This window comes from Tinamus guttatus, unplaced genomic scaffold (genome assembly GCF_059628265.1).
Source record: "Tinamus guttatus ecotype Peru unplaced genomic scaffold, ASM5962826v1 Tinamus_guttatus_pri_ptg000314l, whole genome shotgun sequence".
Lineage (NCBI taxonomy): Eukaryota > Metazoa > Chordata > Aves > Tinamiformes > Tinamidae > Tinamus > Tinamus guttatus.
In genome coordinates, this window is record NW_028288848.1 from 1,188,398 (window position 1) to 1,215,524 (window position 27,127).

General features: G+C 42.2%; 1 protein-coding gene across 1 annotated transcript in view; it reads left to right on the forward strand.

Annotated features, from left to right (window-relative positions):
• The window catches only part of ABLIM1 (actin binding LIM protein 1), a 179,606-nt gene that overhangs the window by 89,606 nt on the left and 62,873 nt on the right, over positions 1-27,127 (forward strand). Inside the window, exons 3-6 of the mRNA XM_088528591.1 lie at positions 9,204-9,387; positions 11,867-11,976; positions 23,107-23,233; positions 23,824-23,917. Of these exons, the coding sequence (XP_088384717.1) occupies positions 9,204-9,387; positions 11,867-11,976; positions 23,107-23,233; positions 23,824-23,917 (515 nt within the window). The remainder of the gene's footprint in view (positions 1-9,203; positions 9,388-11,866; positions 11,977-23,106; positions 23,234-23,823; positions 23,918-27,127) is intronic.

The window sequence follows — 27,127 nt, forward strand, 5'->3', positions numbered from 1 at the left end:
CCTTTGCAGCTGTAAGCATAGCTGCTGTTCCTGTGTTTTTGTATGTTAGCAGCTATGTCTTGAATCCTGTTCTTTTCTTGATGTGGTTCTCAGTGATATTTCACATCAAATTCAGGGTCTGGAGGTTTTGCTTTAAAGGACCCTGGTTTCTTGCAAATGTTACCTTTTGGTGTCAGCAACCCCAAACTGTTATTTTACTCCCTCTAGGTAAGAAAAAAAAAAAAAAGAAAAAAAGAAAAAACAAGGAATTTCATCCCACTCTGAAGGGGATCCTTGTGCTGCTCCTGAGGATGTGGTGCTGTTGATGGCAATCGGTTGGCATGGATCTTAGTTTGGGTAGGCCTGATGTTTCTTTCAGCAACCAGCATTTGACAGGAAATGGAATTAATTGCCCTGCATAGCTGATATTAATGAATGCTGACAGATGCCATATCAGATTTTAGTAAACTACTGATCCCTTTGAAAGCAGAAGGGCAGCAGGATACTCTACAGGTGCTTGATGAGTGAGGCACAGCATCCTTCTGAGAGTACAGAAATTTGCCTGGGTTTGTTGTCTCGAATTAGATCAGATCCTTGGTAGTGTGCACGGACTCATTCAGACAGTGCTGTTTGAGGAGACAATCTTCCACAACAGGAGCAAGGTAGTAGAAATCCTTCCTGGGGAGTAGATTTTTCTAAATTGCTAGTTTTGTGTTATACCTTAACTGAAAGTTTCATACAGTACATGGGCAAAGAATGAAAAGGATAGAAAAGGCAACATGTAAATTGCCCTGGCTTTCACTTTTTTTTTTTTTTCTTTTTTTTTTTGCAAGAAATACTACTTCATGCATTTCAGAATTCCTAGAAGGTCAGAACAGGCAAAATCTTTGTCTCTTCTTGCCGAGCACTTCATCCTGCTTCCCAGCAGCCTATTGGAAATCCGTGAGAAGGAGCAGCAGGGAGAAAAGTGGCAGTGAGGGAAGAGTCAGTCTCTCAAGTAATCAATCAGTGTGGAAGTTCAAATAGATTAGAGGACATCTGTGTAAAAAGCCTTTTTTAAACCATAGTGGAGATGAACTTTAACATCTATAAGTGCCCAACTCCTACTACAGTGCGTTGCAGAACCCCAGTGCGGATCTCGCTGCGGTTGTCCTTGCCTTCGTCTGTGTTGAAAGGAAAACAAATGGAACACTGGTTGCTAAATTCTCTATCCCAAGTTTGCCTCCTAGTAAAACGTGCAAAGCCAGTTGATAACTATATGGGATAACATGAACTTTTGTTGCGAGTTTTCTCTTAGTGGATTTGATAGAGACATTTTTATTATTTCCAGAAATAACTGCAATTGAGAGTACAGAATCATGTTATGTAGGATGGATCTGAGCCTGTGTGGAAAAAAATGCAAGACGCAGCCTCGTATATATTTCTGCATTTCAAGATATTCTGCATGTGCATATTTCAGTGCACACACACCCTGTGTGAATAAATCTACATTTAGTGTCACAGTAACTAAGCATATTCTGACGTTAGGGATTCATCCAAATTCAGTGCTCTTAGTGCTTGTGTCTAACGTGCCCGATCGGTGCTAGCGATGCTGAGTAAATGGGACAATATACCTGCTTGTCCAGCCCGAAGGTCTCTGTCAATGGCTCCTTCATTTTCCTGCCTTGTTTCATAAGTCTAGGAATGAGGCAGACTTGCTTTTGTTCTACTCTTGCATCCTTGGCTTGCGTATTTATAATCTTCTTAGGAGAGACTTCTCATCTTGATAATTACAGTCAAGTTATCCAAGGCTGAACTTTGACATTTTTCCACTGATTGCATTCCCTTCAAGGTTCATTTCCCACAGACCCTTGTATGACTTTGATCTCCAGCTAGTGCTTAGTTTAATGTGAAAGGTGTTTTAAATGGTTGAATGATTCTTGCCATTGTTCCCATCCTGATGCACAAAACATGATATTTCATTTGGGAAACTGTCACACCGCTCCATTGTATATGGCTTACATGGCTGTTGTTTGCTTGCTGTTGATCTCAGGTGCCAACTATTGCCTGTTAGCTTGCCAGGAAGCCTGGTTACAGGCACGTCAGGCTCAAAGTGGAAGGTTTTTCCTGTGCAGTGTGATGATATTTGAAATATTCTGTCTTCAGTGTTAAGGAGAAAATCAAAGAAAAATGAGGAGGATTAAAGGTAGCGTCATGGTTTTGTTCGGGCAGCTTATTAAATTGAAAACCTGAAACTCATAACTAATGGTTTCAACTGAATGAATATTTGCATTAAATGCCTGGGGGGTCCATACCTTGCTGAGAAGTATTTCTGTCCGGATAGCAGTGGGCTCAAGGTAGTTGTGCAGGCAGGATGTGTGGAAGGGAAGGTCAGGGTTTATCAAAGGAAGATGACTAAGGGCCTGGATTGAGGAACGCTGGTCTAGGGGGCTGTAGGCCACGTCAGGGGAGAGGAAAGAAACACCAACTCATCTGTTGCTCAGGAAAAGTGTTGGATACTGAACCTTTTGTCCTACCCCACTGCAACTCACTGCAGTGCTGATTGATCCTGGGGCTGCTCCTGCCTGCAGAGACCATCCCAAATGAAGGAATTTCCCAGCCTTTACACGGCATCACGTCATGTCTTGAGAATATTGCTAGGCTGTGTGAGGAGGCCAGTTTGCTGTGGTCTGTGGTGTTCGTCCCCTTCTGGAAAAGATGTCTGTGACCAGGCTCGTTAGTCAAAACTCAGCAACTCGCTGGACTTGAAAGGGACTCTGCTGTTTTACTCCTAGACATCTCAACTGACTGTTGTCCAAACACCCCCGCCGGATGCCCAGCAGGAAGAACTCTGGCTGCGGCTGGTGTACGCTGCCTCCAGCGCCTGGGGAGAGCCGTGGATTGCAGCAAACAAACTCTGCGCCTCAGCGGCGGCGAGGAGGCCGCCCCGGGGGCGGGAGCGCTCACTAGCTCCAGGGTCTGCCACACGCGTGCCGGGTCCATGGGGGGATCGAGCCCAACTGCTGAGCTCGGCCGCTGCTCCCTGGGGAGCAAAATACGAGAGATGGAGCTGTCCTGCAAGACCCCTTGACCGTATTTCTGATACAAGAGAAGTGAGAATAAAGTGTGGAATGAAATAAGAGACCGGCAGAAATTTTCAAATATTTGGGTTGTGCTTGGGCAGGAAAACATCTGTGGCCTTGAGCCCATTAGTTAGAGTTTTTAAATATTTTAAAATAACTCCAAATGTATCAGTTAGAAATTATTGGCAGATAAATAGAATATACAAAACAGAAAACCAAACAAAAAGCCCAATTAAGTTCATTAGAAAATCGGATTTATAAGACATCACAGATAAGCCCTGGAAAGGGCAAAATGTGAAAGCAGCAAACACCTTTAGAAATTTCACAGCAACAGAGAACATACAGTTGCCTTCAAAATCTTTTAGTAACTGTAGTGCTGCAGCCTTAAATAACTCGAGGTACAGGAGGTTGTGTCATCAAGAAAAATGCTGGTGAGAGGGCAGATACAAAGGCAGAGAAGCAATTCTTTTGAAAGGTAGAAACTTTAATAAAAATATGAACCATATACTTTCATCAATACAGGATTTATTAAGCACTCAGGGGAAAAGGAAAACACTTTTTTTTGTGCACTCATATAGATGTAAATGATAAACTGATACAATGCCAAATTCCTTTTTACCTTCAAGCAACAAATCCATTATGTCCGAAGAAATAAAACATCTATGAACATTTCCGCACCTGAGAACAGCACTGTTATTTTATGAAGCCTAAAAATACAAGAAAGGAACAAATTCCCAGATGGAAATTGCCCATGCACCTTATTTAGTGCAAAGCTGTGGCCTGTGCTCTCCATGCAGGGTGAAAGAGGCCCCTATTCCAGCTCCCTCCAGTCACAAGGGAGGAAGGATCTTGTGCTCAGGATGGGGAACACTTTGAGATACAAATTCTGAGACAGACGATTTTCTTCCAGGAACCACTTTTTGCTCATTTTTATGTCACTATACTCAGGAGTTTCAGGGAATAGATTTTAGTAGAAATGTTCCTCTCTATCATCACTTTTAAAAAGCAGGTTTTGATCATGTAAAAAATGAATTTCCTCCATCTTATCAAGCAGGAAGGGTTCTTAAGGAAGTGTTCCTGTAAAACTGCTTGTCCGAAACTTTGAGATCACAGGACTATTTCCAAATGATGGATGCCTACAGAATACCTGTGGCTTTTTTCTTTTTTCTTCTTCTTTTTTTTTTTTTTGCCTTCTTGAGCATGAATTATGCATTGTTCTTGGCTTCACTAATTAATTCTTTTGGAGATATTTTCCCATCAGGAAAAAAAGGGAAACATAATTTGATGTTTCCTGCTAACTGTCATCATCTGGAAATTCTTTTTTGATGGCATGATATTTTATCACAGTAATTGCCTAGATCACACTATTGGGTTTTGCTGTGCATATGTATCGATCACAGCTGTTTTCTCTTCCTTGTCTCTGCTGAAGTTAGTGGCATGAATGATGCCAGGCAAATGATCTTTGGTTTTATGTAAAAGAATCACGTGCAGTCATTCCTCTCTGTGATATTTCTACAATGGTCATAAATAAATGTGCTAAGCCATTATTTTTAAGCTTGAGGGGATACAGTCCTGTTTATCATTTTTATTCAATCTGTCTCTCACTGCAAGTGAAGACTGGAGAAGTGTTTCTTGGACTGTGGATGCTAATGATCTGGGTGACCCTTACTGGGCCGATGTAGCCCAAAGCTGTGATTAGTACGGAATTTCTGATCAAATTTGTTGTGGGCAGTTCCCAGGACTCATCCTCGATTCCTGCAGTTTGGTGGTTTCCTGTGATGTGCTCAAAATGACGAGGCAGATGGTGGTTCATATCACAAGCAGTTCCACTTGTGCTTGAATTCCTCCCTTTACCAGTGTGAGAGGATTTAACTCATTCTCAGTTGTCCAGATAAAGAGCAAAAGAGATGAGGTTGAAAGGAGCCTTCATGCAGAAAAGGCAAGGGAGGTGTCGACTTTTTAGTAACTATGATGATTGCCCTTAAAAGACTTTCCAAACAATTCTATCAACCAATTTTTTTTTTTTTTTAACCAGGCTTGAATCCCTATGGCCAAGCAAAAGCGAGAGCTAAATAATTGAGTGAATGTCCCTACATCTCATGTTCGTGGTGGGGTTTTTTACAAGCATTGATTTATCTGCCCTGTGGCTCTATCTGATACTTTGAAGCTCACTTTTCCAGGAGAAGCCAGAACAGAGGTTCCATTGAATGTCACTTTGGATCATCGTACCTCATGAAAGCAACTGGCTACGCGGTTGAAGTGAGTTTTTCAGAGCTCAGATACTCAGTTGTAGACCTGGGAACCACAGTAAAGAGCCCACGAGATCATACGTACAGCTTATGGGGCAGATCCTGTAGCGTGCTGAGGGCCTTCAGCTTGAAGCTGAAATATATATGGACTTTGACTCCAGCTACAAGCCAAAATACGAACTAAAGAAGGTTAGGAAAAAGCTTTCAAGTAGATACATTAGTACTTCATAGCTCTTCATGAATTTAGCACCTTCTGAAGCATCTAGTATCGACTGCTGTGCAGGCAATAGCAACCCTGCGTTCATTCCTGTCACCACTCGCCAACAGTCGGGATGATCAGGTAATCTCTAGGAGCTTTTAGGCATTAACGTAATTTCTCAATGTTCGAATTGCAAGGATTCACCAAAGGTGACTGGGAAAAGCAAGTTAGCGATGCCAAGGCGTAGGCTTTGCTCCGGCACCTTCAGGGTAATGGCTAGACGGTTCCCCACTCGGGACGGGTCTCAAGTAGTGACGAGGGGTAGAGGCCATTTGACTTTCTGCTTAGTGGTTACATAATGTTGAGCTGTTAATTTGTAAAAGAGTATCTTAAACAAAAAGGAGATGTGCAGAAAATTATGGAAGAGTAGAAGAGTTTTTGTTTATTTGTTGTTTTTTTCTTTTCCTGGCATTACACCTGAAAACCAGCTCGGAGCATTTTGTGGCATTATAACAGAGCCTTAACAATAGTTCTCTATAATTCTCCCGAGCCTCTGATAATTAAGTTTTGGCTGCTTGTGGATTTAATGTGACTGTGAAATGTAATTTGTTTGCACATGAAATATTGAATCTGTTCCATAAAGGAACGTGGAACCTGAGGAATGCAAACACTGAACTGCTTCAATTCTAACTTGCATTTTAGTGCATTCTGTTTATTACTATTCTATTAATTATCATTACAATAACACTCATCAGATACCTTTGGGGCATGGCATTACCAAACAGAGGATTTGCAAGCCCTGCTCCAAAGAACTTGCAATTTTAATTTTCGAGCCAGGTGACTAGCAGGGTATTAGCCCATTATAACAAGGCAGAGAATGATTGTTGTGCTCAAGATCATACTTGGAATTTGTGGCAGAGAGAGAGATGGGAATTGATCCTAGTGTATTTCTTGTTTTAATTTTTCAAAAACTTTAAAACTGCAGGGAATAAGAATGCTGCTTATACATTTATCCCTTAATAGTCAGAATTTCTGATACTCGCTCTGAAGATACTCGAATGTTATGGGGAGTGATGTGTCGTGAGTATCCTGCAGAGTAAGGCTTAAGCTGCCATCCTACACTACTGTGCTCTTACTGAAGTGCAGAGATTCAGCACTATAAAGTGGCTAAAACCAAAAAGCTTGGGAAATACCATGCGCATATTATATGTATTATATATATATATTTTAAGTCATCCAACAGCTGTTGTTTATGCTTTCTCAGAAAAGTGAATTAGGAGGGCTTTTCTTAAGCCCTTGGGGAAGCAAGCAGTCAAGTGTTTTTGGTGCTACTGTGAGATGTCGAATAGGTAGGTTCAAGTCCTTGGTTCAACCCAAGTTAAAGCAGAAATGTGAAATTGAGTCTCACATCGATGATGGCATTTTCCTATTTGCCTTGTTCAACATCCAGCGTGCTGTTGTGTAGCTTGGTTGACTATACCATAAAGCACGTGTGGTTGGGCTGTGTCTGCAATACTGCAGTCATCTGAGCTTGGGGGATTTTTAACGGCAGGCCCTTTTCAGCACAGCCTTCTTCCAGGGTTCATGTCTGAATTCCTACGATAAGATTACCCTGAACGTTTTGAAATCCTCTACTTTTAAAAGCAGTGGGAAGAGTAGTGGTGCAGGGTGGTAGAGCAGCGCAGCATTCTCTGGGGGTGTGGAGATGGAAGAGTTAATCCAAACCATACCACATTTCCAAGATACTCGTTATTTCAAAAGAAAGCCCCAGCACGAAACTTCTTAAAGCATCCAATTGCAGGAAAAACGTGTACAAGTTTATGGTACTGTAATATCTGCTCTATTTATAGAATCCTTCCCCCCCGGCTTATCTCCAGTCCCTGAAGTGAAAGCAAGATTGCAGGAGCACAAGCTGCTGCTTTCATGGTCAAGTCACAGGGAAAGGGGCAGAGTCTCTCGTGCTGTGGGTGTCTTTATTTTCTAGCCTCCTGGAGGCAAGCCACTATGTTCTGCCTTTGAGGAAGCTAAAGCAGATGCACCTCTACGTTAAAGACCTGGGAGATGATTTCAGGACTCAAAGGTTCAAAGTCTGTTCCACACACACCTATTGCTTTTCAGGCATAAGGCAATTAGCAATTTACAACATGGAAGTGGGATACAGGAGGAAATATTTCTTAATAATTCATAATACTCTTGTTCTCCTATTTGATAAAATTATCCTATATAAGCTTTAGCATTTCAAGTTCATACAAATATTCAAAATATTTAAGCCAGGTAGCTAGGTCAGAATTAGAGCCTACCCTGTTGGCTGTACTGTGATATTGCAGCCGAGACAAGGTAGGACCATCATGTTTGTGATCTGGAGCTAAAGTGATTGCTTGAGCCCATACAAAAAGTAGCTGTTGCATTCCTAGCTTCTTCCTGAGTCTTTCCCTTATTCCCATAGGAGAAAGAACTGTAAGTGATGGCTGTGGTTGCCAAAACAAAACAGAAAAAACAGTGAATACCTCTGGGAAAATGCCCTCTAGTCCAAGTGCCATGTGGAATTTGTCTCTTGGAGGATTTTTTTTTTCCTCCTGACCATTTAATTTACCTTCTACAGCACTGTATTCCCTGTTAAGTCTACTGGGTGACATATTTCTTTGCTCTGTAGTTAGTGTTTGACCACTGAAGTTTGTTGAGTAGAAAGAATAGGTCCTTCTGCATGTGATTGAGGCCTCTTCTAAGCCCTGACTGAAGATCTTGATCAAATCAGTTTTCTGCTGGAGGATTTGGTTGTTTTCAGTGAGATTTTGACTGGTAGAACTTTTACTCTGACAGGCAAGTGGCAACATGCTAGAGCTCTTTGCACTATTTTCATGTTATCTTCTGTCCTCAAACTCCGTATTATAAATGTAGGCAAGAACAAGTGATCTGTAAAGCACCCTGTAACCTGTGTATTGGTGATGATCAGAAGTAAATGCAATGCAAAAGCTATCTTAGAAGGCATGCCTTGTCTTTCCTGTCTCTAGTGTCTTTCCTAGACTAAAATGTGCCTCCACTGTAACTCCTCCTGCTTGCTTTGCAGCTATTTTCAAGATTTTTCTCCTCCCCATATAGGGCAGTGGCAGTTATTGCAGGTCCAGCAAATGTGCTAAGGAGACCTAAGATTCACCTGCTCAGAGAATGAGCTGTCTAGTTTAAGCTATGACCCTAGATTGAGATCAGAAGGGCAGACTCACTACAACAGAGTTTTTCTGTGAGGACTTTTTTTGAATTTGAGATGTGCTCTTGCAACTCCAAATTAAAACAAACAAAAAAGAAACAGCAACAGAAAGAGTGACTGGAAATCATAAAAACAGTTATGTGAGAGCTAGTGTCTTCTACTCAGACCTGAGCTTCTCAGGCCTAATCATATCTTTAATAGCATACCAGCGAGAATCTCAAGTTCCAGTTTTCTATGTGTTAATTAACTGGATGGTGTGAGGTAGCGGAGGTTTTGGCTCGAAATAATAGTGTGAAGTTATGATTATGCAGATTCCTCCAAGAAACTTCTTGTTACAAGCTCTCTTGTAGCCAGAGATTTTACTGGGTTGCCAAGGCACATAATGACAGGAGGAGAAGATGAGGATCTGATGGAAGGAACCAAGACCACTGGCCTCAACTCATGTGTCAGACATCCTTGGCATCCTTGGCAGGTGTATTTTTCCAATCTATCTATTTGCTTTTTTTCAGTGTGTGGCTGTGACTTGGCACAAGGAGGCTTTTTCATTAAGAACGGGGACTACCTCTGTACCCTGGATTACCAGCGCATGTACGGCACCCGCTGCAACGGCTGTGGGGAGTTCGTTGAAGGAGAAGTAGTGACAGCTCTGGGAAAAACTTACCACCCCAACTGCTTTGCCTGCACTGTTTGCAAGTAAGTGATCCCTTTCCGTTGGCATTGCATGAACCCAGTACAAGAAACACAGGGAGAAGGATAGCATCACCCTGAGACACAAGGCTCAAGGCATATTTTTTTAGGATGCATTTTCTTAAAAAAGTTCTGCGAGTCTTCAAAGCACCACGGGTTTATTTAGGACACGAAGCTTTTCTGTTACATATAGCTTGCTGTTCTCGAAAGGTTGCTCTCGTATATGAGGGAAGTGAATATTGGGCTGACATGTTGAGATAATAGACGTGTTGGGTTGAACTGAGGTGATCATGTTAGCATGATGTGGAAAATAAGGCCATGGAAAATCCTGCATAGTACAATTCAGAAGCTGTTTAGGCTTTAAGAATAGTTAAACAACTGAAAACAAGCTAAGACTCCTTTGCACATCATGTAAGAACACGACACTTGGAAGCTACTACAGTCTCCCTCTTCTCCCCAAGTCCAGTATGAGAATCAACCTTCAGTTCTGCAATGGATACAAAGGAGTTAGCCATATGGATGGGCCAGAAGGTGCTACTTTTAATTTTATTTTTGTTCTAACTCTCACTAAGATATTATTTCAGAAATTAGGAGACCCTAGGGCAAGTATTCCACATGATCTCATAGCTTCTTCATTCAAGGAGTTCCATACTTCAAAAATCTCTGCTGAGCTTTACTCCCTGAACTCTACCTGACGTCCCTGCGCGTGGTGTTCTTTATTAACTGGCCCTAGGCACAGATACTAGGATAGAATTTAATCTGTTTTAGTATGTGCCTTATTGCTATGGAAACCAGTATAGTGTTTTGGATACACTTGAAGAAATAAACTTACTTCTGTAGGTTTTTGTAATAGGGGTACATATTTTTTTATAGTAGTGAAAATAATCTGAGCATCAAGTGAAGGTGATACTGTGGTGCCATCTCTATTCTGCAGAAAGGCAGCTATATTATCTGTACTTGCAGTTTACTAAACTGAAATTATTAAGGCTACCAGGGTGTTCATTTCTGCAGTTCTGAGCCCTGCAAGTAAAACTGAATTTTTAAATAAGTTGATGTTTTGCATGAGGAATGCATAAAAAGCATGAGAGAGATGCAGATAGACCTCATGGAGAGGGGGACCCGAAAGGCAGAGAGCCTTTTGCTTTGTAGTTTTGGGGACGAACAGGACAGTGGGGTTCTCCAGAAGGCAGAGTGCTTGGACTGGATGGGGTTTGTATCTCCCAGTAGTTAAGAACACTTGAGTTGTCTGAAACCTAATGCCAGAGGGAGAACAGGAATTACCCTGAACTATAGTGTGGTACGTTTATCAAGACTCTTCCATATAATGTATTTGGATCATTTTTCTATTTGTTTTTAAATACTGTGTGTGATTTGACTACATGTCGGCGATTCATATCCTGTGTATGTTACAGATTTAGCTCCCAAATACAGTGTGAAAATAGATGATATGGGCATGAAATATGGCATCAATTTTCTGTATATTGTCTTGTACCAGCCTTTTTATGTTGAATGAACAAAAAATGAGTCATCTAGATAGATTCATGGAAGGCAATTTTGCTGCTGATTTGTTTATGACACACTTAGGAATAGCAGGGGAAGGAAAGCTAGAACTATGCCTCTTTTTTTTTTTTTTCTTTTTTTAACAACTGCTATTCATTTGCTAATCACAATCTGGAGTGAGGTGTGGTGTAGGGGTTATGTAGTCAGGAGCTAAAGCTTCTTACCTCTCAAAAGATTTGTAGTTAGAGACGTTTCTCATTTTAGTGCAGTGCCCCCACAAACCGTTGTTTGTTTTCAGTTTTATACCCCAAATAAGAGTTAAAAGCAGTGTCTACTTCTGCCTAACACACGTTCGTAAGATTTTGGGGGGTTCAGCAGATAAACTCATCTTCCATAGTCTGTGCAGCCTTACCTTTCCCCTGATCCCATCTGCATGGGTAGCAATCACAGGGACTGTAGTCTGGATACCTAATTTAAAGCTCTGGGAGGAGGAACATGGGTAACATTTTGTTTTATGTGCCTCTGCATCCACTGCAACATGAGTATTGCTTTCATTGCTCAATATAGATGACGTGTATTTTTCAGTGAATAGTTCCACGTTCCCCACTGGCCCCTCAACCAATTCAAGCTGTTCCTTTGAGTACTTTTCTGTACTGTTTGCTACCTACAATGGTGAGATTATCATAAATTTAGCTGTTGTGTCTAAGAGGATTTCACTGTCTTCTCCCCTTCAGATAAAGGATGTGTGATAACTTTCTGAAACCAAAATACTGGGCCCGTCTAACCTCTGCTCTGCTTGAATCTTGTGGATTGGATTTCTTCCCATGCTGCATTTGCCAAGGCCACGTTGCAGCAATCATTTGGCCTGAGTTTCTGTAAAATATTGATCGCACTAGGGGAAGGTAGCAGACTGGAGGCACAGGGAATAGAAGATGATTCCTGGCATAACCTTGGCTAAAATACGTTTTTCTCTTTAACTCTTCAGGCGCCCATTTCCACCAGGTGATCGGGTTACCTTTAATGGAAGGGACTGCCTCTGTCAGATGTGTGCTCAGCCCATGTCCTCCAGCCCGAAAGAAGTGTCTGCCTCAAGCAGTAAGTATGGCAGCTTCTTGCTGAACCCTGGCACTTGTCAAGGCTCCTGAAAAATTGCTTCAAACTAACTAAAATCAATTGTAGACCTTGGGGATAATGTCTGTGAACTCTTTGCTCTTTTGTATCTGTGTATCTGTAACTGGGACTGCAGATGGGAAGAGACACTTAGACATCTTCATATAAATGAATGACTTTTCCCTAAAGACAGGGTTCTTAAAAGGGATGATTTTCCTTTATAGACATTGGGAAAATGTCTTCTTAACAATATCTGAGATTTCAGAGTCAGTAGATTCAATTTTCTCCATGTCTAATTGCACAGGTTTAAATATTCAAGAGAGGACAATGTCAGAGGAAATGAATTATTTCTGATACTTTTTAACATTTTAATTTAACTGCATTATCTTTTTAGAACAGTAGCAACAGGCTTGTGCCTTCAGTAGATTGATATGGCAATAATATCGTGATCAGAATCACAAGAAACATAATTTTAAAAGAATGGAAGGGTAAGAGAGAGAAAGAGGAGGGGGAGAATTAACTTATTTTGCTACTGAGTTTTAGTGTTTTTTTAAAGAGTAACTTGTAAACTGTGGATTCACAATAGGCACTCACCTCTGCCTTTAGTAGTTTTAAAATCTTATAACATTTCTGATCCTTTTCTGACTTTTGGGGGTTAACTTTAGCACTTTCATCTCACGGAATCACAGAACAGTTGAGTTTGGAAGGGACGACCCTCCTGCTCAAGCAGAGTTACCTAGAGTAGACTCCCCAGGGCCCTCTCCAGATGGCCTTTAAACATCTCCAGGGATCTCCACAACATTAGAAGCAGTTTTCCATCCATGCTGGTTTCCTTCAAGGAGAAATGCTGTGTTTTCTGCTGGTGCTTAGCTTCGAGAACCTCGGGTTAGTGTGAGACATAATGGCAAAGTTGGTGCTTTGTGGATGAGGCAAATGAAGTTCAGGTTTCTCAAAATTGACTGAGAACATGTAATCAGACATATAGCAAAACGGGAAAGCAATTTTTTGGTTATCATGCCTTTATGTCTGCTAGATGATCCTATTCTGCTGTAACTATGGATTTGGAGCTGAAAATGCACTGGCCCAGTCAGTTAAGGAAGAATCCAGGAACCTCTAAAAAGTCTTTGAAGACTTAGAAAGCAATGGAGAGATCGGTGAGGTATTTCAGGCACCCACAGGAGAATGATGTAGAAATCTGATTAGTTTAAATTACTTATGGTTTGGGAGCATCAAGGAACTGCGAGACACAGGGACCTTGGATGATTCACTGACATGGGACATTGATACCATTTCATGTAGCGTGTCACAGCCGTTGTTCCTGAAATTATGGTGTTTCATGATGGAAGGGGCTGGATCCCATCAAACCAGGTTCCCAAAGTGACCCTCTCCTCTGGCACCGGGGCCTCTTTCCTGAGCTCTGGCTGCAGGTGGCATTTTGTCCCTGAGAACACAGTAGCTGAAGGCTGTGTCTTGGTCCCCAGGCAAATCTAGAATCCCAGTTTATAAAAGCCATTGTCTCTGCAGTGTTTCTTCTTATGTCACAGGCGGAAGCTATAGATAATGTAGGCTTTAATGCATAATTTAATCTGCTGCTTGTGCCAAGAGGTTTTGGGCAAATTGCCTTACCAATATGCAGAACAAGAAAGCTCCTGCTCTTAGTAGTTTAATGTACGCTAGTTAGAAATCTGCCTGTCATTCTGTATACTGTTCTTCTGTGAACAACTACTGTAGGTAAATACAGTATGGAGTTTCTGGTCATTTTGGAGCAAAGCTCCTCAAAACAAAAAACAAAGGTGGGGCCAGCATGTGTTTGTAAGTTCAGATGACTAAAGCTAATGAAGCATCCTCTTCAACAGAGTATTCAAAGATAAAGCAGCTGTTGCTTTAGCTTTGTGCAAAAGTTGACTTAAATACTGCAAATTTCTTGCTGGTGCTGAAGGATACATTTTAATTAGTGTAAGCTGCTCCATATTGTGTTCGCTTCTTTCTCACTGACTGACTCAGACACGTCAGTCTTCTAATGGCTTTGCCCTTCTTTGAAAAGGTACGTTTTAATGCAAGTGCATTTAGGAGAGGATCTCATTCATACTATGCATCTGTTATATGCCATATATTGCTGTCCAGTTCCCATGATTGCTTTCAAGCAGATTATTGGAGGAACCTTTCCTGGAAACGAAGGAAATGGCAGGCGAGGAAATTGGATAGACTAACGTATATGAGGTTTGGTTGATTAATGTAGTGGAAAAGGAAGCCTTGTACCCCATAGAAATGTTTGTTTGTCTTAATAATGAAAATAGTGTTCTTATCTCTGTTGTTTTAAATAAATAGGAGAATTCTTGACAGCTTTTCTGTCATGATTTTAAGGAAAATAAAATGCCTCACAATGCATGGGTTAAACACAGAATAACATGAATGTGAATATTGTTGCAGTATTCCCGTGTGCACACCCATGAAATTCAGAAGAAAAAGCACTAAATAATTTATTTCCATCTTTTATTTAATATTAGCTGGATTCATGATACTCTTTTACCTTCTTTATATTATTAACATACTTCTTTCACTCCACATACATTACTGAGATTACAGATTATTTTTTAAACAGACTTTTCAGTCACTGTCTTTTTATTCTAATTTCATAAGACAGCCTTTTTCAATATGCAGAGGCTACAGAGTAATAATACATAATTCAGTTATCCCTTCTCCAGAGTCCCTGTAAGACGAGCACAGCGCATTAGCTTTAGTGTTTTCACTGAAGTCAGCAGGAAGTCTAAGGCTAACATGCCTGTAAATAGCTTTGTAGATATGAAATGGTGGGGTTCTTGCTTTGGTTTTGTTTCATATGGCAGCTTGATAAATGAGATGTGATCTATGAAGCAAAATGACCAGGATGGATATAGCTCAGCCCAGTGCAGGGGACAACTGGGTGTTATTTAGAAGTCAAGTCCAAGAAAAGTGAAGGTTTTGGAAGATGAGAAGTCTCATGTCAATGACTTGCATTGCTCCTGTCAAAGATAGGAAAAATATTTTTCTTGGGTCACAGTAAAACAGTGATCTGAATAATATATCTGGCTCATTAGTCTGAGGTTTGTTATCATATTATCATAACTACGTGCTCTGACTGTCTTCAGCTCTCTGCTCTTTGTTGTGTGCTAGCTCGGTGCTAACACAGCTGTGTTTATCGTGGGTCACACCGTCTTTTCAGACGGTCCCAATTTGAGGGGCTTTAACTTGCCTGAGGAGGGACTTGCGCGCCTGAACCAGTCTGTCGGTATCCCTCCAGGCACCCCTCCAAGGGCAATGCTTGGCTTCAGAACATGTCCCTTCAGCCCCAGCGTCTCGGAGCGGTTCCTCACCCCCGGCCGAGTTCCTGTGGGACGTGCCGAGGGGCGGTACCGCCCTGGCGCCTCAGTGTCAGCGTGTGGAGCGGAGGCGACGAAATGGGCCACAGTGACGAGCTTTTACCCTCCTCGTTGGCTCTCCATTGGGACCCTCTGTCAGTGAATGCTCGCCAGGCCTGCTGAAAAGTGAGCTGCTGTGGATACTTGAAAATAAAAAGCCTGCTTTAGACCTCGGTTTCATGAAGTTCCATGTTTTCTTGAACACCCGACAGCAAAGCAGCTGTGGGGATTCCCCATGCCGAGGCCAGTGCTGGAGGTGGTGCCCTCGGCTGGCCCTGGTGGAACCTGGGCCTGGCCTGGGGACCTGCCTTGAAAGCCTGGAGGGACTGGGGGGTCTTCGAACACAGTGTAGGGTTTCCCTTGTCCAAGGAGACTTCCTCACTGCTGTGCCACTTCAGTGCTCCCACTATAAAGCATTGCAGGTGGAAGTTACTGTGTGCTTTCCCTACCTGAGGTTCAGCTCTTTCTCAGTTGGCTCATTGTGTGGGTACTTGTAAGGATATTTTAATTACCACTTATCACCTTTTATTCTGAAACGTTGGGTCATTTTAGTGAAGTGCATAAAGAGAGGAACAGCATTTCAAATGGAAAGCAGCCTTTCTAGGTGGATAAGAAAAAAAAACCCACTGAAAACAAACTGAAGCAAGTTTTCTTTTGGAAAATGCACCATTTTGAGCATGAGGAGGGAGACTCTCGCAGTGTGTTCAGCTTCAGTGAAATAGGGACCTGTGTCCCACATAACTGCAATATCCAGTGACGCTGTTTGGAGAGAAGAGCAGCGCAGACGTGAGTGCTCAGAGTGCTCAGCCCCTTCCTTTGTGGCGGTCTCTGCAGCGAGTTCAGAGGGTCATGGGCTAGACAAGACGCGGAGCAGAATCTCCCAAATGCCCAGGGTTGCGTGTGCGTAAATAATGCTGGGGGCAGCTGTTCCCCGAGCAGCCGGCTTCCGTGGGGAGATTTCTCAATCCTGTTTTGTGCGTTTGCCCTTGCCTGCTTTGTACATGATGTTCAGCTGCAAAGAGGGCCGATTCTCTGGGACAAATGCGCCGTCTTTCTGCGCGCGGAGCCCGGCAGCGTGGCGGGCTGGCTCCCGACTGGGGATCTCGGCTCTATTGTGACACCGATAATAAGCTTAATGCTTAATGAACTCGGGGGAGAAAGATATCTTTGTTAATTACTTAATATCCTTATCTCTTCAAATAAGATACAGGAATGCTCCCAGTAAATATCTGAAACTTGTGCAGCTTGTGGTAAAGCTGAAGAAAAGCAGAACTGGCGATCAGTTGAAGAAACAGGTGAACAGGAAAAAAAATAGAGTTGGCATATTCTGTCACTGCCCACAAAACTGCTAATTTTGGGGATTTTTTTGAGGGGGGGCAGATAGGAGAGGAGAGACTTGGCAGAGTTGCTTTTGAAACAACAAAGCAGCAGAATCAAGAACAAGTAAATCTGCTTTACAGGCATCTTTAAAAGGCTCTCAAGCTGTCAATGCAATTTTATACTGAGAGCATAACTGTTCTTTCATTAGATATGGAGGTGATTTTCACCAGCATTCAGAGAAAGATTGGGCTGGTTTATAGATCACAAACTTCTTCATAGGAAGTCAGCAGGGTGATCAGAATGGATGCAAAAATCCTTTTAATCACAGTCCTTGTGAAAAAAAAAATCTGCAGCAGGGATTTGTTACTGTTTAGTCATGTTTGACTCAATTTCCATTACTTTCTTCTTTAACCTCCTTTTTTTCTGAGCAGTCTGAAAACACCTCAAGTCTGTAGGGAAAACCCAGAAACCAAAGCAAAGTGGTGTGACCGTCTCTAAGTCAGTTCTTCGCAGTGACTTCTGCCTTGCAGAAATATTAAGCAATATCCAGCACATGATACTGAGCTCACTGTCAGGAAAAATCTTAAAATTTCCTACTGCGTATCAAATGTGCTTAGTATGTATAGGTATTGAAATTCACTTAAAATGCACAGAACTTGCATTGTGGTTAAAAAAAAAAAAAAAAGGAAAGAAAAGTAGTTACGTGAATTCTACTACAAAGAAAGTGGATTCATTAAAATATATTTTAATTTTGGAATCTGTGATTTGCTAAGAGTCTGTAGTTTATAAAACTGTTTTCTTTGGTTTGCTTTGCTTTGTAGTTTATAAAACTGCAAAGTTTATAAAACTTTGCTTTGCTTTCATGTCTTTAAAGACGTTAGAAGTGGTAGTTCTTACACCTGATTTTGTTCATATATTAGAAAAGGAGAGGGCAAGTTTACTTTCTCTGTTTTATATGCAACTTGGGTATTTAACTTTGATTTAATTAAAATTTATCATTTTAAGAGAAATTTATTATTTTATGTTATTGGTATTTAATACTCTTTATTTAACTTTAGATTGGATTGTAATAGCCTTGCAGTGCAACCACCTGCATGACTTTATATATTGAGAATATAGTGGGTCTAAAATTTTACCCACCTTTCTCCCTCCCCACCCCATCTCCTTTCATAAATAAGGTAAGAATAGTACAAAAATAGAACTATATTCAGATAACTGATGCAAATTTCAAGCAGAGTTGCTTTCTGGCAAGAAGTTAATGGCTATCGATTATGGCCAAAGAATACTCAGCTCTTTCCTTGATGAATCCTTCCAGTTGACTTTTTTTATGCCTAATGCAGGAAGATCTATTCTTTCCAAGAGTTTGGAGGCATTTGTATCATTTCAGCAGCTTTCTTGGATTAATTTTAGTCCTTACTTATGTTTCATACCTATAGCTAAATTATTGGGAAAATGACCCAAAACAGTCTGCAAAGAAGGGCACAGAACGTGCTGTCCGTGCGCTGGGCAGCAGGCAGCGAAGCTCCCCCGCAGACTGTGCGGCTCGCGGGGGTGCAGCGCGTGGGAATTGGGAATGGAGATTCAGTGGGAGCTACAGGCGCGCTGGGGGGCGGCAATAGGGCTAAGAGGGTGAGGGCCAGGCCCAGCCAGCAGTAATCGGTGTTACTGCTGGGGTAGTTTGTGATCCTCACGAGCCTCTTGGACAAAGCTGGCCTCAGTGGGAGGCAGCTCTGGGGAGGCTGTGGAGTCTTTATGCCTTTTTCTCTCGCGGTAACTTCTCTTTCTCTAGCAGCTTCGGTCTTTATGGGAGGCCGAAGCTTGTCACTGGTGCACGCTTCTAGCACTGATTACTAAGAAATTGTTTAAATGACTGATTAAAAAATAAGACAAATGGATGCTCAAATCGGAAGAGCATTCGTCCTTCTAAAACAAATTAAATTACAACATTAAATGAGGAAAAGGCTACTTATGATGCATTCAATATTTCTGCAAATTGATTCCTTCAAATCAATGGCTTTGCTTTATACTTCCATGCGTATTAACCAATTTCTTTAAAAGACAAGCCTTGGTAGGCGTGCAGAGATGCCTGTTAATGTGGGTTTGTGCTAGACGCAAGAAGTGCCAGTTTCTGCTCTTTGTGATTTGATCCTATCTTCAAACAACCAAAAGAATTGTACTGAGGTCTTTCAATGCTTATTTTGAAGTTATCATTTTTCTCAACTGGCTATTTATGTTTCCAAAGTTGTGCTCCGCTCACTTCCTTGGAGAAATCCTCCATTCCCTCCGTTGTGTGCCCAGCCTCGTACTGTGAGACTCCCCAGGCAGCCGGCACAGGTTTGTTTGGTCGTTAGCAAAAGACACTTGTATATTTAGCTCTGACAAACGTTGCCTGCCCTTGCGCTGGCAAAGAGAAAGCGTCTGCAGCAGCAAAGTTGAGAAATGGACTCGGATCTAAATCCTGGGTCTAACAATCTGAATATTGTGTGGTGTGCTCTGATCTGCTGGAAATTATTGCTGCCATAACAAGCAAGTGATTATGGTTTAAACTTTGAAAGCATTTTATGTACTGTAGACAGATGAAATGAGCTTGTATTTTTAGCTTTTGACAAAAATATCTTGATGAGCTGGAAAAGCCTGCATGATAAGATCAAAACTTTTAATTTTAAAACAAGGGTTTAAAAGGCATCATCTTGTGGTTAGAGTGTGATCAGGAAAAACTTATCTGTGATCTTTCTAGCCGTGTGAGAAAGGATAATTGCTCAACCTTCAAATTGTCCCAGCAGCATTACTGGATTATAAGTGCTTTTTCCAGGTGACCAGGAGTCATTTACAATAAGACACTTGCTGACCTTGGCTCCCGTGGTACCTTTTTTTACCCTTTCTTCACCACGGAAGCCCAGTTCACCACAGCTGTACTCCAGCAAAAGTTTTAAAACCCTTGTAATTTTAAACCTCGCTGGTCTCGTTGCCTTCACTATAGCCACTTATGTGCTTGAAGTCATATGTACACTTGAATACTTTGCTGAACCACCTCTGTGCCTGTTCCTTATGTCTGAATATCTTTAATGGCTCATCAAACACGACCCCACAGCAATAGCTTAAGGGGGTTAGGCTATACCTGCAGCTGGAGCAGGCCTCATGGGGCTCTGAGCACAGGAAATACACAACGGGTACGTTAAGCAGATCAGGCAGAGAACTGTGCAAGAAGCTTCTGCTGGGCTAAGAAATGATGCTGTTTGGAGAGAGGGTGAATTCTGCAAAACATCTGAGCGTTGTGGAGGCTGCAAGGCAGGGAGCTGCAGCTGCTGGTGTCACAAACTGCCCAGAGGCTCTGGGTTGGGTAAGGTTCCTGTATGCCAGTTTGCCCAGATATAATCTCATTTTTTTTCTCCCATTTAGGATGGAAATTCCCATTTTTCCCATTTAGGATGGAGAGCTCCTGTGACGAGCAGGGCGGTGTTAGACCCAACCGCGTAGCCAGAGGTGGGAATGGCAGGAACCATTCATCATACACGACTTTGGTATAAAAATGTTACCTTGCAGCCCATGTATTTCCAGCATGTGCTGTTCTATCTACCAGCCCGTGTTCATGCAGATCAAACTTAGTGTGATACCAAGTTCCTTCCTGCATATGGTGTGTGGTGAGGAACTGCAGCCCAAGGTTTTAATATGTCATGTAAGCCTGAGAACATAAAAGGCTGTTTTTGTTGATTTGGGGTGAACAAATGGTCGTCTTTTCTTAGCCCAGCCTTTTCTGCTTTCTATTTCAGGAGGAATATAATGATAATTACTAGCTTTTAGTGTATATTTCTGACAGTTTTGCTAGAGGAAAAGCCAGATTTAGTTAAAAGCCATCTTAGTGTAGTAAGACAATGCTGGACTATTAATTTACTTTGATTTTGACATTAACCATGTCTGTGACATTAGCAGAATGGAGATGAAGTTGTTTTACTCTTGCAAAACACTTCAGGAAAGCCAGGACAAATCATAGAAAGTTGCTGTAGAGGAATCCATGCATGTTATCAATCCCGTTTATAGCACAAGTTTATGTGTTTGTGTGCACGAGTTTATGTGCACAAGTCAGTGCAGAACCACCATCTTTGGCCAGTAAACAGGTAGAGGTCCCTCATGGATTCCTGTTGCCTCCATGTAACTGTTTTTTGCACCAAAGACAAAGATACTGGACTAGGGGCAACTTTGGTGTAAGAATATCTTCTATTTTGGCTTTACTTCAGAAATTCAATTGGAAACCAAAGTACTTTACAACATTTTTTTGCAGGGGCGGGGGGTCTGTAACTGAGAAATTTCAGCTTTACAAAAATTTCTTCGATAAAGGGAAGCAGCATGAACATCATTGCGGAAGTGTTGAGGGGATTGTTGTGCAGGTGAGCGTAGCACAGTTCAGCAGGACTCGGGAACACGCAGGTTGGCACTAGGGAGAAGCATTGCAGCTTCGGAGCTGAGGAGTGGGTGCTGCTGAAAGCTGCTGCCACCGTGGCTGCAGGGAACGTCCTGCTTGTTGTTGCAGGAGGTAAATTGCATGGTTTGGAATAAAGCAGCTCAGGCTGGAAGGGACCTCAGGAGAAGGTGTAGCATCCTCCCAAAGCCAAGGGCAAAAGCATGGACCCAAGCCATCCTGACAGATGTTTGCCTCCGACCCGTGCTGGAAATTCCGGAGCCTCCCTTGTTGAGCAGTTCCAGCGCTTGCTGTCCTTTTAGGGTGGCACGAAGCCCTGAGCTGGCACAGAAGGGCAGAGAGATCCATTACATGCTGTCAGTCCTTGTCATTTCATGATTCCAATTTGTAACATTTGTCCTCTAGAGCAAAGTCATCCTGGTATTAAGACATCTCGGGGTTGCTTTGCAACTCCAAGTCATGTCATCAGGCTGTGACATCCATTTTACCCCAGGGTACCATAAACAGGCTTTCAGGCCCCTTTTTTTAAAGTATTAGGGAGAAAAAGTGTGCAGACCAAAAGAGAAGCATGCTGCAAATGATGACCTAGAGAGCAGGAATGCACAGTATATATTTGGGGCCTGTTATTCCTGGCCTGTTATCCAGCAAATGAAAAGCTTGCCTTAGCATCAGGGGGCCTCATTCTCCTGTCATCGTCTTCGTGATGAAGAACTTGAACTAGATATTTTGTAAAGTGTAGTGTTACCTGGGGTATCAAAGAACAAGGAAAGAGGAATTTTAGGCTGTTCAGTGAACTTGAGCAGTAAGCCACGATGCTCCTTTCCCTGGTGCCTGGGCTTCAACTGCTTTGATTGCGCTGTTGCTTCAGGTCTTTGGTGGATGCTTGGAGGCATGTGGAGAGGATGCTACAGGCACCAAAGGAACACTGAATTTGGGGACAGTAGGACAGGGAGAAGTTTAGCACTTTGTTCCAGGCTCTCTGGTGTGTGGCTTTCCCGTTGGCCTCACCAGTTTTCCAGGCCCCTCTGTCCCCAGAGGTTGCATGCAGAGCTAGAGCAGAAGGCCTTGCGGTCCAGTGCTGGCCTCCACATCAGTCTCTTCAAATCACACTGTATTTTGAATTGTCCCTTACCAGGAAACCTCCAAGTATTTTATATTTGAATAAAGAGGAACAGGAGCTTGAGGCTGAGCCAGAGGTTTCTGATGTGACATAAGACACTGACATCCTTTGAGACAGAGGGCTTTGAATGTTCCTGGCTTTAGGTTTGATTTCTACCATCAAAGGGTCTTTCAGAATCATAAGGAAAAATGAGCCTTGGTTACCTGGAGTGAGGGCCTTGAGGCCACGAGAACTGCTGTTTGCACACTGCAGGTGGAAGTGAACACAGCCATAGAGCACTGCTGCCATTTCACCTGTCACCCTTGCGTTGGGCCTCAGCTGTAAGAGCGGTCCCTCCTCATGTGCTCCATGGCCAGGATGGGCCCCTATCCCTGAGCTGGGAAGCAGGGGGGGGCCCTGCTGCCCCCCTGGGGAATGCAGCACCCGGCGGGAGGCAGCCAGCGTGCCCAGCCGTTGCATCCCAACCTGCCTGCAGGACTTCTCCTTGAGCCATCAGCTTCTCACTGGGAGCAAGGGGAGGGAAATGCTGATCCCTTTTGAAGGCAGGAAAGTCTCTGAGTCACGGTTTGCAGAGCCCATTCCTAACACTGCCTGGAGCTGATGCAGAGCACTGGCCAATCCTTCAGTCACGGGCTGCGTCAAACCCAGAAGAGCTTTACCTTCTCTGCTGAACCTGTCTGTGGTGGCGAAGACTGAGTCTTCGTGCAGGACCTGTGACGTGTTTGAAGGAAGCAGGACCTACCATCACAAGCTGTGCAATTCTTCCTTCTGGTTACCGATTGCTAGTGGTTAACGAGCGTTCGAGTGCTCATTAATGTATCAAGTAACCAGTGATCAATGCGTTGTCTCTTCCTTTGCAGATTGTGCTGGCTGTGGAAGAGATATAAAAAATGGCCAAGCATTGCTGGCTCTGGATCGGCAGTGGCACCTGGGATGCTTCAAGTGCAAGGCCTGTGGGAAGGTGCTTACAGGGGAATACATCAGCAAGTAAGTATCCTCTGCGTCTCCTCGGCAGTCTGGGCCTGGAGCACGTGGGGGTCCTTCTGCCTTGGTGCCTGAGAAATTCTCCAGACCAACTGCAGTGTTTCCGCTTGGGTGTTCCTCATTCACACCAAAAAAAAAAAAAAAAAAAAAAACAAGTCCCTAGTCTTAGAGTTCAAAGAGACTGCTTTTGCTCCTCACAACCTGCCAAAAATTTCTTTAGAGAAGTGAGCAGATTTTACAGTATGCCTGTTGTAAAGACCCTGATTTCCACTCATCCCCATGGCCATAGTTCCTCTGATTTCACTGGAATTACATCATCTATCACTATAGAGAGTCAGTTCTAATGAACAAATTTATTCCAGTGTTTTGTGACGGATGCCTTTTCTTGATGACATTTTAAGGAATAATTCTAGAAAGCACTGTAGCGAATATGATTCTGTTTCTTTCCTCTGCACAAAAGTTCCCTGGAGTTCTCTCCCATTTGTCCCTTGCTTTTGGAAGGAGTTCCAGACAGAAGGCAAAGGAAGAGCATAAGTTGTGCTGTAACATGTTTGTTAAAAGGTGGTTTATATTTTGTGAATTTTCTTTTTCAGAGATGGTGCTCCTTATTGTGAAAAGGACTACCAGGTTCTTTTTGGAGTCAAGTGTGAAGCATGTCACCAGTTCATCACTGGGAAGGTCCTAGAGGTAGGTATTTTGTAAATCGGAGCCTGAGAATTGGGCCGTGTCCTATTATGTGCTCATGCAACTGCAGAGAATACAGAAGTTCTCACAGGAGAGTTTTACTGTTGTTTTTAGAATAAAATTGCTATTTTTCAGAAATATATATAGTGAGAGCCGAAAGTCTGTGGTAGGAGATTAATTGCATTAGTTTCTATAGATTTATGGTTGCTATTACTTTTCCTTTTAATATTGATCTACAAAGTCTATTACATTTCTGACTCTGCTAGATTTGATACATTTGTAGAAGCAATTTAAGTGTCAGAAACACCTCTGGAACCATGAATATTCTTAGATGTATAGCCATGAAGAGCAGTTAGTAATATTAGATTTCTCAGATGAGGCCAGATGATAAAAATGTTGCTGAGGTGACAGGGAGAAATGTGCTTGAGAGGGAAGTAATATATTCGGAAATGAGATTGCACAAACAGAAAATGTCTGAACTGTCTGTTCTGTTGTTTCTTAGTTTGGATCCTCATCCTTCTTATCGAGTCTGGACAAATCCTTTTATAGTTGTGCATCTTTTGTTGTCAGTGCTGATTTCCATCTCCCATGGCTGTGACTGGTTCACCTTTGTGCTGGGATCCTTGGTCCTTTCTGTGATGCATCATCATAGAAATGTATAAAAGACAAAACTTCTGACAGAAATGGGGAAGCAGGGAGAACTTCAGTTGCAAATGTAGTTTTTGAAGAAATGGGATGTCCTGTTCTAGTGAGTAATAGAAAATAGACCTTACAGGGTTACAGAGGAAAAAATCACCTGCAATGCATGAGTGAGGGTGCACTACAGATTCTCTTCTCTGAGCACCATTGCCTACAAACATAAAATTGTGTAAATGTTTTATATTTAATGTCAAATGGTAACAGCTTGTGTGTTTTAGCTCTGGAGGCTTCTCTTGTTCAGTATGCAGGATGTTAGCCAAGATGGTAGTCACCAAATAAGTGGCTGAAAACACATTTAGACACCCAGAGCACTTGTCACTGCTCCTACTGAAAGGAAGAACAGTTTCTTAATTAGCCAGGCTTAGTCTGCCTCTTTTGCGGTGTATTTCTAATTCTTTTAGTGACCCACATACATAATTAGTGATAAAAGTCTGGATTTCCCCTAAAATAGTAAGATTGTGTGTGCCTGGCTTTTATCTAGTGGTCTGCTCCATCTCCTTATCTGCTTCCCTCTAGTGATGAGTTTAGCACCATGTCCTGGTGAAACCACAGTTGGGAAGGGAAGCACTATTGGAGAGAGTTAATTGGATTTTTGAGATCAGGAAACATAAAATAATACTAAAAGGACTTCAGATGCTCTTCCTAATGCTACTGTATTATATCTAATGCACATGAGAGGTCCTAAAGCCTACAAGCAATGCAGTCTGCTCACAGGCATGGAGATGAAAGGGATTAAAAAAGAGGGTTACTGGAATCTATGGAGATCTGATAAGAAACGAGCTATTTCTATTTGGAGTGGAGCCTTTTGAGTAGTGGCTGCGAATGCATAAAGGCAGCACTCTGGTTAATTTGGAGCGCTCTTGAGCGGGGGCTCAGCCATCCATCATAACCTAAGCTCAAATTCAGGTTGTCGGGGTCTGTGTCCAGGACAGAACTCCAGTGCACAGTCATTCTGGCCTCTGAAGCTGGTTTCTTAGCCCATGTTTTTTTTCTCCTCTTACGGATATTTATTATTAAAAGAAAAGACAACATTTTGCTAAAATATAGACATGAAACAGCTGTATGACTTTTTGTAAGGGTCAAATTCAGAGAAAATAAGACAAAATTAGACAGAGGTTTTTCCATTTGGCCTTACCTCTACAGAATCACAATATATCAGTAAATTTAAAAGAGACTCTCTGAATGGTCTTATAAATATATGCAAATATTAATCATGTTACTTTTTAGGCAAGACTGTAGTTTTTTTTTTTCTTGAATAGTATTTGTGGCTGTCATTGAATATCAGAGGCACAACCCATAATAACACAGTAGAGGGCAGCACTAGCTCTCAGTAAGCAACCAAGAGCTCTAAAGCCCGAAGGAATTGAGTTTCTCATATGCTGTATCTCTTTCCGGCTCTGTTTAAATGATATTTGAAGGCTGAAATACTTAGAGACCTTGACCTAAAAATTATTACGTACCGTCACGGAGGCCACGGCGAGATCGCTCTAACTGAACCACGGTATATTTTAGCATCCAGGATAGGCACTGAATTCTTCAGATATTGTCTCCGAATGCGGATACCAGAGAGTGTCTGTTGTTAGGCAGCACTTGGAAAAGATGCTTAAATGATAAAAAACATTCAGTAATTATAGGACTTACAGAACCTTTTTGAAGGTTTTGGTTAAAGAACCTTTTACACTATCAGAAATGTACAGCTTAGGAGAGGTCAGTGCCTCTATATTAGAATAAAGTAGCTAATAAATGGAAACCTAGGTTCATAAAATCATGTGTCAGCATGTCTGTCCCTTTGGAGCAGAAAAATGTAGTTTAAACGACGGGGTCAGAGCACGATGTGAACATCTTTTTAACAGCCTTTCAGGGAAGTCACACACTTCAGTGCTGCTGACGTGTCCATTTATGACTCTTGAGACCCTCACAGGAGAGTTGCTCTTTGCCCCCTTGATTTTCTTAAGCAGAATTTCTTTGGGAAAGCTGGGTATTTTTTGGCAATTCATATAATGTGAGTTGTCCCATGTCTCGCTGGCTGTCTTGGGAAAACAAACTGCATTCTTGGTGTGAAGCTGCACAGTTATAGGAGCAGTCTGAGCAGAGGTAATGTCATCACTGACCATAGAGGGTGGTAGTATTTATTTTTGCAGTAAGGAATTTTTTAAAGGAAATTTGAAATATTTTGAAATATTACAGTCTTGCACTTCCCATTTGTTTTTGTCTATTGGTATTGCTTGGTAAATGAAAAATCAGGTCCTTGGTACTCTACATGGAGCAGCCACTGATAAGATATCCAACACTGAACAAATTTGTTTGGGGCCTGAGAATTCTCATGTCTGAAGATACCTACATTCTGTGCCCCTAACAAGCACCTCCAGCAAGCTTTGCAGAAAGGCCAGTTTAAGTCAAGAAAGAAAAAGCTGAGAAACCCTGGAGTTCATCCATCCCTGAGGGGATGGAATTTCACCCACCATCCTGTAAAAGTGATGCTTTGGTCAGTTTTGAAGCACTTTGTTAGAACAA